This window comes from Callithrix jacchus, chromosome 6 (genome assembly GCF_049354715.1).
Source record: "Callithrix jacchus isolate 240 chromosome 6, calJac240_pri, whole genome shotgun sequence".
Taxonomy (NCBI): domain Eukaryota; kingdom Metazoa; phylum Chordata; class Mammalia; order Primates; family Cebidae; genus Callithrix; species Callithrix jacchus.
The window spans coordinates 154,528,495-154,541,179 of NC_133507.1; the positions used below are offsets into that span (position 1 = coordinate 154,528,495).

The 12,685-nt window shown below is 48.7% G+C and overlaps 1 protein-coding gene across 1 annotated transcript in view; it reads left to right on the forward strand.

The window, feature by feature from the left end:
• Positions 1–12,685, forward strand: part of INPP5D (inositol polyphosphate-5-phosphatase D) — a 147,407-nt gene that overhangs the window by 102,425 nt on the left and 32,297 nt on the right. The window contains exons 14-18 of the mRNA XM_035306081.3: positions 1,667–1,763; positions 2,391–2,529; positions 2,871–2,979; positions 3,126–3,214; positions 7,594–7,675. Coding sequence (XP_035161972.1) covers positions 1,667–1,763; positions 2,391–2,529; positions 2,871–2,979; positions 3,126–3,214; positions 7,594–7,675 — 516 coding nt within the window. The remainder of the gene's footprint in view (positions 1–1,666; positions 1,764–2,390; positions 2,530–2,870; positions 2,980–3,125; positions 3,215–7,593; positions 7,676–12,685) is intronic.

Consider the following 12,685-nt stretch of genomic DNA (forward strand, 5'->3'; position numbering starts at 1 on the left):
GCCTCAGGGCTGGGCACTGGGTCAGCTCCTGAGCAGGCAGGAGCTCTGCTCATGTGGACCTGACAGCCACTGCATGGACAGACAGGAGGAAAAGAAGCTGTTTCTCAGGAGGAGCGTGCTGACAAAGAAGTGTGTGGTGTAGGCAGACAGCAGAGGTCAGGGGCCTCCCTGAGAAAGGAAGTGTGGCTGGCATCAGAGGGGGGAAGAGAGAGGCCTCACCAGAATCCCAGCTTTATGACCACTGCAGGGCATGGTGACTCACACCTGTAATCCTAGCACTTTGGGAGAACGAGGCAGGAGGATTGCCTGAGCTCAGGAGTTTGTGATCAGCCTGGGCAACACCATGAAACCCCATCTCTACTAAAAAATTAGCCAGGTGTGGCAGTGTGCACATGTAGTCCCAGCTACTCAGGAGGCTGAGGCAGGAGAACTGCTTGAACCCAAGAGATGGAGGTTGCAGCAAGCCAGGATTGCCCCACTGCACTCCAGCCTGGGCAACAGAGTGAGACTCCATCTCCAAAAAAAAAGAAAGAAAGAAAATGGGAGCCAAACAGATAATAAAGAAATAGATTTATGATCAAATAGATCAAATTTTCTAGTAGCCATATTCAAAGGAAACAAGTGAAATTAATTTCAATCATAGATTTTATTGAACTCCATTTATCCAAAATACGATTATTTCAATAGCTATTCAATGTAAAAAGTTATTAGATATTTTACAGTCTGTGTTTCTTACCAACACCACAATTCTGATGTGTATTTTACACTCACAACCTGTCTCATTTGGTTCCAGCCACATATCAGGTGTTTGATAGTCACACGTGGCCTGTGCCTACATTGGACACAGCAGGTTCTCACCTGCATGTGGCAGAATCATCTAGAACAGGGGTTGACAAACGTTTTCCAAACAAGGCCAGATGGTGAACATTCTAGGCTCTTCAGGCCAACAACTGTCACAGTGCCTCAGCTCTGCTTCGTAGCCTTAAAGTAGCCAGAGACAGTCCTGAGGTTCCAGGCTGTGTTCCAGTAACATGCTCTTTCTGAGCACTGAAATTTGAATGTCATATTTTCATGCATCGCAAAAGATTGCTTTTCTTTTGATTTGCTTCTAACCATTTACAAATGTAAAACCATTTGTAGCTGGCGGTGAGCCAGCATTCGCCTGCCGCTGACCCTGGAGGGCTTGTCAAACAGATTACTGGGCCCCATCCCAGGATTTCAGATTCAGTAAGTCTGGGGTGGGGCTGTCCAACAAGTTCCCACGTGGTGTGCAGCTGCTGGTCCGGGTAACTCCCTTTGGGAACCACTGGTCTAGAATGGATCAGAACGTTGGCAGAAAAAGGTGTGATCTCAGTGTGGGTTTTCAGTCTCCCCAGGAACCTTGAATTCGCTGAGAGGAAGATCAGCCCCCCAGGCTGGAACCTTCTGAATCTTCCCAAGGCTTCTGGCTGCCCACTTAGCACAGAGATGCCCAGGGCGGGTCGCAGCAGCCACCTTCCTCTGCCCTGCTGAGAACCCAGCGTCTCCCACCCCGCACAAACACGATCCGCTTTCCCCTTGCCAGCGCCTCACTCACCTGCCTCTCACCTGCCTTCCCGGGATTTCTGGCCCCTTGGCAAGTATGTCTGTTTGATATTTTGATTCTTCTTTCTGCTCTTTGTTTCAGGGAACAAGGGAGCCGTGGGGGTGTCGTTTATGTTCAATGGAACCTCCTTGGGGTTTGTCAACAGCCATTTGACTTCAGGAAGTGAAAAGAAACTCAGGTAATGGAACTCCTTCCCCCCAGGATCGTGCTTTTGGGTTATCTGCCCAGACACGCCTCACACGTCTAAGCACCAGAAGGACCTGCTCAGCTTGTGCCCTTGACCTTGTGGGTGTCCTGTGGCCTTTCAGGGTCACCATGGTCTCATTAAAAGCATCTACAGCACAATAGTGACCTCTCGTGTGGAAGAATTTTGTCTAAACGTCAGAAAAGATATTTCCCTATGTCATTAGCCCGATGGACCCCTAACTAGCGCTGTTTCTAAAGCAGAAAGCCTCCTTTGGGGCCTCCTTACAAATCCACGCTGATTGGGCCTAGCTGGGGCCCAGGAATGAAGACAGCCATCTATAGAATCCTCACTTTCTGATTCTCTGCTGAGCAGATGCAGCTGCTCCTGGGCCCCTGCCCTCTGTGCACCCAGTGTGGCCTCAAATGCCTTTTGCCTCCTGGCTGTGCTGTATTTGCCCGCTAAGGTGGTCTGCTGCAGCCGGGCTGGAGGGCTGTCTCACTCCCTCCACTACTATGCTCCTCCCACCGCCCCCACCACCTATGGCAGGAGTGACTTCCTGCCACAGTGAGGGGGGAACCAGCGACCCCATGCTAGATGGCTGCTTTTTCCTTGCATTAGGCGAAACCAAAACTATATGAACATTCTCCGGTTCCTGGCCCTGGGCGACAAGAAGCTGAGTCCCTTTAACATCACTCACCGCTTCACGCACCTCTTCTGGCTTGGGGATCTTAACTACCGAGTGGACCTGCCTACCTGGGTAAGGGGCTGCCCGCCTGGGACTGGGCTGGGCTTCAGGGATGGAGCCTCCCTTGAGTCAGCTAGGGGCAGGTGGTCTTAGAGACACATGAACCAAGTGGGCCGAGGCGGCTGTTCCCTTAGGGGGCTCAACACTGTTCCCGTTACTGAGCCTCAGCTGCTGCTCACAGGTCCCCTGTGCTTATGCCTGGTTCCTGTAACTGTCACAGCCACCCACCCCCCTTCACCGTCACTCTGCAGCCCGGCTCATCCAGCTGCCTGCCCCAGCCCTGAAGCTCAAAGCTTGCCAGGCCTGGATCTGCAGGGCTTCTCACCAGAGGCCCGGCCATATTCTTATTCCAGGAGGCAGAAACCATCATCCAGAAAATCAAGCAGCAGCAGTACGCAGACCTCCTGTGCCACGACCAGCTGCTCACAGAGAGGAAGGAGCAGAAGGTCTTCCTGCACTTCGGTAAGAGCAGCAGCGTCTTCTCCTGCAGCCTTTCCAGCCATCCTTTCATCCCCTTTCCCCCGATTTCTTCACCAGGTGAACAGGGAAAGTTGGCCAGATGCAAAACCTGTGGAATCAGAATTGAAACCAAAGTCTCTCTGTTTCAGAGGAGGAGGAAATCACATTTGCCCCCACCTACCGTTTTGAAAGATATACTCGGGACAAATATGCCTACACCAAGCAGAAGGCAACAGGGGTGAGTCCTCTTCACAGACATCTCCCCTGCCCTCCACCTCCTCCCCGCTCGTGTCTGTTCCCAAAAGGTGAACAGAGAGCGTGTTCATCCATTAGACAAAAAAAAAGAAAGAAAGAAAAAAATTAGAAAGCACATTTTGATTTGTATCACAGAGCAAATGGGCAACCGCACTTGTGCCCTGCGGTGAGCTGGAAAAATAACCCTTGTGATTTACCTTTGGTCCAGATACTCTAAGATGCTGAGAGGATTTTAAAGTATTATTTCCTTTACTGGGTTCTGAAGATCTTTTTTTTAAAGTCTCGTGATCACATAAATGTCCTAAACTGCTGAGTGAATTAACATTAAGCAGGTTTCTTCACTGCAGGATTTATCAGAGTCTTTATGGGCCTAAGAGCACTGTGGTTCTCCATGAGAAAATCTGTGTGCCAAACTCAGTTAGTTGTTGATGGAATACCAATTAATATCTTATGAGTCCACTTGTGTCAAGGAATAGTGTTTTGGGAAAGATGCAATAAGATATTTTTCATTTCTTCAAAGATGTTTCCCGATGGCCTATTATGGATTAGGCACTCTCCTAGGTGACGGGAGAGCACAGATGTCTGCTCCAGGGACTTCACAGTAGGAAAAACAAGCCAAATATGCGACTCGCTGTAGCCAGAGCCAGAATGTGACAACGCCAGGGCCGGGAAGGGCCCGGGAAGCCAGCCCCTGGCAGGGTTCAAGGGTCGAATGGCTGGGGCAGTGAGATACTCAGGCCCACTAGATGCCTAGGGAATTGGAGCACAAGTTCAAAGTGTCATCTGAAAGAGTTCTAGGCCCCACCTGGGTGCAGAGGCAAGTGAAGAACTGGACGTGGGGGACGAAGGCCAAGCGCTGGGTGGATTTCAGGGCAGAGCAGGAGAGGAAGAGAACAGAGCTGAGAGGACAGGAGGCGGTCCCAGACTGCTGCCACCAATGAGGCTGGGACCCCCAGGACGGGACACCCTCTTCTGCAGGATCCACTGCCTGCTGTGTGAATAGGGTCACCTGGCCCAAAGGCACTGTCAGAGCAGGTCCATGGGGACCCCTGTGAAGGCTGGTAAACGATGGTTTGCTTTGATGTGAGTTTAAGTTGAGGCAGATGAGGGCCTGAGATGGGAGAGCGGGGAGTTCTAGATGCCAGGCATGACAGGCCACTGCAAGCTCAGCTGGGCACTGGTGCATCAGAGTGGCACGTGCAGAACTGTGGTGGGCATTGTGGTAAAGGATGAGGAGGCTGCAGGGGCACCGGTGAGGAAGCCATCGTGCATGTCCAGCTGAGCAACAGCTAGGGCCAAATCAGGGAAAAAACAGTGAAAATGACAGAAAGGGGAAAAGCGGCCAGCCATGGTGGCTCACACCTGTAATCCCAGCACTTTGAGAGGCGGAGACAGGAGGATCACCTGAGGTCAGGAGTTAGAGACCAGCCTGACCAATATGGAGAAACCCCATCTCTATTAAAAATACAAAATTAGCCAGGTGTGGTGGTGTACCCGTATAATCCCAGCTATTCAGGAGGCTGAGGCAGGAGAATCCCTTGAACCCAGGAGGTTGAGGTTGCAGTGAGCTGAGCACTCCAGCCTGGGCAACAAAGAGAAACTCCATCTAAAACAAAAAGAGAAAGGGGGAAACAGGATATATTGGAAGACCTGATTGCCATTGATAAAAACTGGAAAATCACAAGGTGGAGCTGGCTTGAAGGGGAAAAAATAGAACTTGTTTTCAGACGTATTGATTGTATGACGTTAGTGGAAGGACACAGAAAATATCCAGAACGCAGCTGAAAATAGTGATGCATCGCTTATCTACAGGGATATGTTCCAAAAGCATTAGGTGACTTCGTTATTGTGGAAACCTCATGGAATGTATTTACACAAACGTAGCTGGCATAACCTAAGCACACTTCAGCTAGATGCTGTGGCCTATTGCTCCCAGGCTACAAACCTGCACAGCATTTTACTTTGCTCAATACTGTGGGCAATTGCAACACAATGATAAGCTTTTGTGTATCTAAACAGTAAAAAGTACAGTAAAAATACGGTTTAAAAAGAAAAAAATGCGCTGGGTGTGCTGGCCTATAATCTCAGCACTTTGGGAGGCTGAGCTGGGTGGGTCGGAACTCAGAACTCCTTGAGGTCAGGAGTTCGAGACCAGCCAGGCTAACATGGTGAAACCTTGTTCCTACTAAAAATACAAAAATTAGCTGTGCATGGTGGGACAGACCTGTAACCCCAGCTACTCGGGAGGCTGAGGCAAGAGAATCTCTTGAACCTGGGAGATGGAAGTTGCCGTGAGCCAAGATTGCGCCATTGCACTTCAGCCTGGTTGACAGAGCAAGACTCTGTCTCAAAAAAAAAGAAAGAAAGAAAAGGAGGGTCCACCTGTATGGGGCACTTACCATGAATGAAGCTCACAGGACTGGAAGTTGCTTTGGGTGTCAGTGAGTGGTGAGTGAGTGTGAAACCTAGGACACCACTGTACACTGCTGTCGACCTCAGAAACCCTGTACACTTAGGCTACTCTACATTAATTAAAAAAATTTTTTTTCAATAATAAATAAACCTTAGCTTACTGTAATTCAGAAGGAGGCAGAGGTTGCAGTGAGCTGAGACTGCGCCACTGCACTCCAACCTCGGCTACAGAGTGAGGCTCCATGTCAAGGGAGAAAAAGGAAGAAAGAATGTTTATGGCAGCTTTGTTTATAGTCTTCAAAACTGGAAACAGCCTATGTCCATTAACAGTAGAGTAGATAAACGTGATACTTACAGACAATGGAACTTTGACACACAACAAAGCGGCTGAAAGAGTCCAACACAAAACAGTATCCGCTAAGCGAGTCCATTTATATACGATCATATAAATTAATCAGTGGAGATGTTAGTCGCAGTAATGCTCACCTTTAGGGGGCTGTGGCATTGACAAGGAAGGGGTATGAGGGAACTTGTAGGATGATAGGGGTTTTCTGTATCTTGCTCTGGGTAGTGGGGGAGTGTATACAAAAGTAAAAATTCATGGGACTATACACTTTATGTAAGTTGTACCTAAAGGTTTTTTTGGTTTTTTTTTAAGTGAGTGGTTCAGAAGCAGAGGCAATGCAAATAGCAGAGGCAATTCTTGAAAGAAAAATGGTAAAAGGAAGTAAACAGAAAAGTAATTGAAGGAGATGACAGAGGTCAAGAAGAAAGAGCTAGAACATGAGGGGATAAGGATATTGATAAAAGAAAGTTGTTATCGCCAGTGTGCCTTGTCTATCCCACCCAGCGGACAGCTTGCTCACCACTGCAGCCTGAGGCCCTGGAGAGGGCTTGTCATATAGTATTAACAGATACTGTTTGAGTGACTGGCTAAGTAGGTGGACAAGTGTGTGAACGGGTCAATGGATGGCTGGGTGGATGGATAGGTGGATAAATGGATGAATAGATGGATGAGTGAATAGGTGAATGGGTAGGCGGGTGGAGAGATGGATGGATGGATGGATGTGTGGGTGGGTGGAGAGATGGATGTATGGATGGATAAATAGAGAGATAGGTGGATAGGTGGGTGAATGGGTAGATGGGTGGGTGGATGGGTGGATGGCTGGATGGATAGGTAGATAAATGGATGAATAGATGGATGGGTGAATAGGCAAATGGGTAGGTAGGTAGAGGGATGAATGGATGGGGGGATGGAGGGATAAATGGAGGGATCAGTGGATGGGTGGATGGATGGATAAGTGGGTGGGTGGATGGGTGGTGGATGGATGAAGGAATAGGTGGGTGGGTGGATGGATGGATGGGTGCATGGATGGATGAATAGGTGGATGCTTGGATGGATGGGTAGATGGATAGATGGATGAATAGGTAGATGAGTGGATGGATGGATGGATGGATAAATGGATAGGTAGGTAGGTGGATGGATGGGTGAATGAGTAAATGAGCAGGTGGATAGATTGGGAGATGAAGAGGTGGATAGGTGGATGAATAGGGAAGCAGGAGTGGAAGCTGGAGTGTGTTAATTAAGTAAGTGGCTGCAGAAAGTGAGTAGAGACTGAGCTGAAAATACAGGCGTGGGTTCATATAGGTCAGAAAGAAAGCATGACAAAGTGAACACAAGGGATACTGAGGTAGCCAGGAGGATAGATGAGGAAACACAGGAAGGCGAGTTATCTTATTCTAGAGCAGACGTCCAGGATGTCTGAAAGTGTGGGGGGTGGCAGTGGAGTCGGGACTTGAGGCATGTGAAAAGCCTCCTACGGGGAAATTCTATAAAAAGGTTACAGCCAATTAATTTGAAAATTATAGAGGCCACAAGTTAATCTTTTCTTTCACTGATTAAAAAAAAAGTAAGAGGCATTTTGCAAAGCCTGTGACTTTGATTTACAGATGAAGTACAACTTGCCTTCCTGGTGCGACCGAGTCCTCTGGAAGTCTTATCCCCTGGTGCATGTGGTGTGTCAGTCTTATGGTGAGTCAAAACACTGGGGAAAGCAGACCAGGGTCAGAGAATGGCACGAAGCTGGGAGGCACAACTGCCCTAAAACCTAAGGGCTTCAGTCTGTTGATGTGTCAAGTGGAGGAATTCATTGTAACCCTAATCAAGCTACCTGGAAAAGTTGATGCATCTCTACCTATCTTTCAGTATCCTCTGCTTTGGGAGACATTTGAATTATGGGAGCACTTTTTTTTTTTGAGATGGAGTCTTGCTCTGTGGCCAGGCTGGAGTGCAGTGGCATGATTTTGGCTCACCACAACCTCCACCTCCCAGGTTCAAGCGATTCTCGTGCCTCAGCCTCCCAATTAGCTGGGATTACAGGTGTCTGCCACCATGCCTGGTTAACTTTTATATTAACCGTGTCGGCCAGGCTGGTTTTGAACTCCTGACCTCAGGTGATCAGCCTGCTTCGGCTTCCTAAAGTGCTGAGATTATAGGTGTGAGCACCGCGCCTGACCTGAAGCACTTTTTAAAAAAATTAGTTTTAGGCCGGGTGCGGGTGGTTCATGCCTATAATCCCAGCACTTTGGGAGGCTGAGGCAGTGGATCACGAGATCAAGAGATTGAGACCATCCTGGTCAACATGGTGAAACCCTGTCTCTACCAAAAATACAAAAAAATTAGCTGGGCATGGTCGTGCGCATCTATAGTCCCAGCTACTCAGGAGGCTGAGGCAGGAGAATTGCCTGAACCCAGGAGGCGGAGGTTGTGGTGAGCCGAGATCGCACCATTGCACTCCAGCCTGGGTAACAAGAGCTAAACTCCATCTCAAAAAAAAAAAAAAAAATTTAGCTTTATTTCTTTTGAAAATAACATATTAAGCTTGAACCCTATGAAAGTGTTTTTGTAGGCCAGAAATAATCAATTATTGGAGATTCATATGTCTCAAACTAGTACATATCACAAGTGTATACACATATGTATTTGGGAGATTTAGGGATAAATTGCATTAAATTGATTTTTAAAGGCATAATGTATAATATTAAAATAAATAATTATGGAATAAATTATCAAAACAATTAAGAAATAACTGTTAGCCAGGCACTGTGACACACGCTTACAGTCTCAGCTATTTGAGGCTGAGGTGGGAGGATCGCTTGAGCCCAGTAGTTCAAAACCAGCCTGGGCAGCATAGATCCCATCTCTGAAAAAAATCAGAGAGAGAAATGACTGTCAACTCTTGACCCTCAGAGTTGAAGGGGCACTGAAGGAGCTCCTAATTGCCTGAATGCTTATTCCTAAAAGCTACCAATTAGTTCCTGTTACTTACAAAGCAAGACCTTCAAAACATACAGAACAGAATTGCTTTGAACACATCCCTGACTGAGAAGTGTGGTATTATTTTTATTTATTTATTGAGACAAGTCTTGCTAAGTCACCCAGGCTGGAGTGCAGTGGCACAATCTCAGCTCCCTACAGCCTCCGCCTCCTGGGTTCAAGTGATTCTCCTGCCTGAGCCTCCCGAGTATCTGGGATTACAGATGCACAACGCCAAGCTAATTTTTTTGTATTTTTAGTAGAGAAGGGGTTTCACCATGTTGGTCAGGCTGGTCTTGCACTCCTGACCTCAAGAGATCCACCTACCTCGGCCTCCCAAAGTGCTGGGATTACAGGTATGAGCCACTGCATCAAACCCAGTGGTATTATTTTTAAAACTGCAAATTCCCAGACAATGGCCTCCAAAGGAGGGCCACCCTGGCCCTTGGAGTAGGAGAGGGTGGGGGAATCCTGCTGCTGCCCAGTGGCCTCCTTCGTGGCACCCACCTTCTCTGGGGACTGGCAAAATTGATCCCACAAGTTTATCTCTGGTCCTATACATGGAATTGATTTCCATTCCTATCTTCTGTGCATGTCTTCTGCTGCCCAGAAGAGCGCAGAGCAGCTACCCTGAAACAGCTGAACACATGCACCCTGCGTTCCTTGCTGAAGGAATGAGCTCTGGCTCCCAGAAGTGACATCACTAGACGAACTTCACACAACACCTTTTGATGTGTGGGAGGGCAGCCCATCCTCACAGCCACAGCCAGGGCATCGTCCCAGCTTCCAAAGCTCAAAGTGCCCACGTCCTACCCTCTGCCTGCAGCCTCCTCACTTGTGCATTCTCTCCTGGACCCCCACCACCCCTAGGACCCTCCAGACCTGTCACTCCTTCCCAACCCTGTCACTACTGTCCTCCCCACATCCTGCAGGTCTGCACATCCTGCCAGTCCTTGTCTCAACATCCTCCTGCTTCAGCCAGCCTCTGCCCAGAGTCAGGAGAGAGTGGAGGCTTGCAGAATTACCACTTACTGCCTTACACCTATACTTGGTATTCAAAACTGCTCAACAGTGGAGGTTTTAGAGAAACAGGAGGGAGATCAGTCTGGAAGTGGCAGCGAGGAGCAGGGAGGGCACCCTTTGTCCCCACCTGGGGAGGAAAACAAGCCTCAGCGGAGAGGCGGCAGTGTTTGCCATTTGGGGAGGGCTGGGTTTGGGAGGTGAAGGGAAGGTTAAAGATACAGGGAATTTTGCTGATGATATTTCATTGAGTGCCAGAGGGCTCAGTGGAAGGGTTTAATGACTCGGGGTTGAGGGGAGGCAGGAAGTTGAAAAGGAAAAGGGAGTGGATGTAAAGAAACGGGGGTGACCTGGGAGCCTCAGTCTTCTCTTGGCAATGAACATAGCCAGGTATATCAGCTGTCTATTGCTGCATACTCAGTGACTTAAAGCCAACATTTATTCGCTCGTGATTCTCTGGGCTAGGCTGAATTTGGACTGCTCACCTCTGCTCTAGTTGGTGTCATCTGGGTACACTCAGGCAGGAGCCCAGTCAGATCTGGGAGGGCTGATTGTTGGCAGGCATAAGGGTGGTACTCATCATCCAGCAGGCCAGTGCAGGCTTCTTCACTTCCTGGTCTTAGCATTCCCAGCTGCAAGTCTCACGTATGCAAGTTCTTCCTAAGGGTCTGTTGGTCTCATGTTTACTGAGATCCCATTGGCCAAAGGAAGTCACATGGTCAAGCCCAGACTCATGGTGGGAGGGGACCACAGAGAGTGTGGTTACTGGGAGGAGGACTGGGTCATTGTGGGCCAGCCCATTTTACAGTCCACCTCCCAGGCTTCAGGACACACTATAGTGCCATTGCTATTATGTTCAGTACATATCTGCAATATTCTGAGAATGCTTAAAAAAAACCCACTTGTCAACCCATTAAATTCTCCCTGGAACACCTCTCCTCAACTCCCACTGCAAACCTGTACCCGTGTGCTCAGCCTGACTCCCCACCTCCATCCTCTGCTGCCTCACACAGCACTGGACCTCACTGACTTCTTCCTGCTCATTTCCAGTTTGGTTTTTTTTTTTTTTTTTTTTTGAGACAGTCTTGCTCTGTTGTGCAGGCTGGAGTGCCTTGGTACCTTCTTGGCCCACTGCAACCTCAACCTCCTGGGTTCAAGTGATTCTCCTGCCTCAGCCTCCCAAGCGGCTGGGATTACAGGCGCCCACCACCACACCTGGCTAATTTTTTGTATTTTTAGTAGAGATGGGGTTTCACCACGTTGGCCAGGGTGGTCTGGAACTCCTTGCCTCAAGTGATCCACCCACATCGGCTTCCCAAAGAGCTGGGACTACAGGTGTGAGCCACCATGCCCAGCCTCAGGTCCAGTTTTCAAGCTGATGCCCTCACATCTTCCTTCCTCTTGTCTCAGAGAAGGGGTAGCCTCCTCTTTCTTTCCTGCCCAGCCTTTGCCCCTGGGCCCTTGACTCCATCTGTTGTTCCTCCTCCACTACCAGCCAGTGTGCCCACTCCCGTCCTCCTCGTCAGTTGCTTTCTCTGTTCTGTCTCATGGTTTCCACGTGTTTCTCTGGTGATCCTTAGTAAGTGACCTTTTTCTCTTTTCATGTTTATTAGCCGTCTTTATTTTTTGTGCATTTTCTTTGGTTGGTTGAGGGGTGGGTGTTTATCTTTTTCTCACTGATTGTAAGTGCTGTCTAGGAAAGCACACCAAGTGTGTGTGTTATCAGCTTCCTGGTGTCCTTTGCTGACAGCGTTTCCTTTGCCTGCCCTTTCACGGTTGGTGTGCCCTGGAATTCCATCCTCAGCTCTTCTTATCTTTCATATGAAAGCCCAAACACGCTCGTGTGTTCTGCTCCCACCTAATCCCAAGACTCCAAATCTAAAGATGCATCTCCAGCCCTGAGTACCCATTTCCTGCCAGGCATCTCCAATGGGCTATCTCGAAAGAACTGCCTTTCTAGAACTGCCCTCTTTCTCTTGCCCCTTCCCAAAGTGCTCTGCTGCCTCCCTTCTCACCCTAGCCAAGCTCCTTAACAGAGTTTTCTACACGAAGCGTCCTCTGCTCTCTCCCAGTTCTGTGAGGCATCATGGGATGGAGAAGGTGTCCTGTCTCTCCCACCGATGAGCTGAGTGACCTTAAGTCCCCTTCCTACTCTGTGTTTGGGGCTTGTCATCAATAAAATAAAGTGGGTCAGGGCGGTGGCTCATGTCTGTAATCCCAGCACTTTGGGCGGGTGGATCACCTGAGCTCAGGAGTTTGAGACCAGCCTGGCCAATGTGGCAAAACCTCATCTCTGCAAAAAACAAAGATTCGCCAGTCACTGTGGCATGCACCTGTAATCCAAGCTACTTGGGAGGCTGAGGCATAAGAACTGCTTGAGCCTGGGAGGTAGAGATTGCAGTGAACCAAGATCGTGCCACTGCACTCTAGCATGGGCAGCAGAGCAAGACTCTGCCTCAAAAAAATAAAAATAAAATGATTAAACCAGAACAATCTCCATGTTTCACACTCCCTAATCCACTCAAAAAGTCATAGGTCTTTAGGAAAACTAGCACAGGCTTCTTTTATCTACGAAGGAGGCAGGGTACGTACTGTCTTCCACTGAACGCTTTAAGCCTTGCTGTGGGAGGCCAACAGGACAACAGGTGTAAAACCTTTGCACTTCTGGAGGCTCCATCATTAAACTTTCTTCCTGCTTTAGGATTG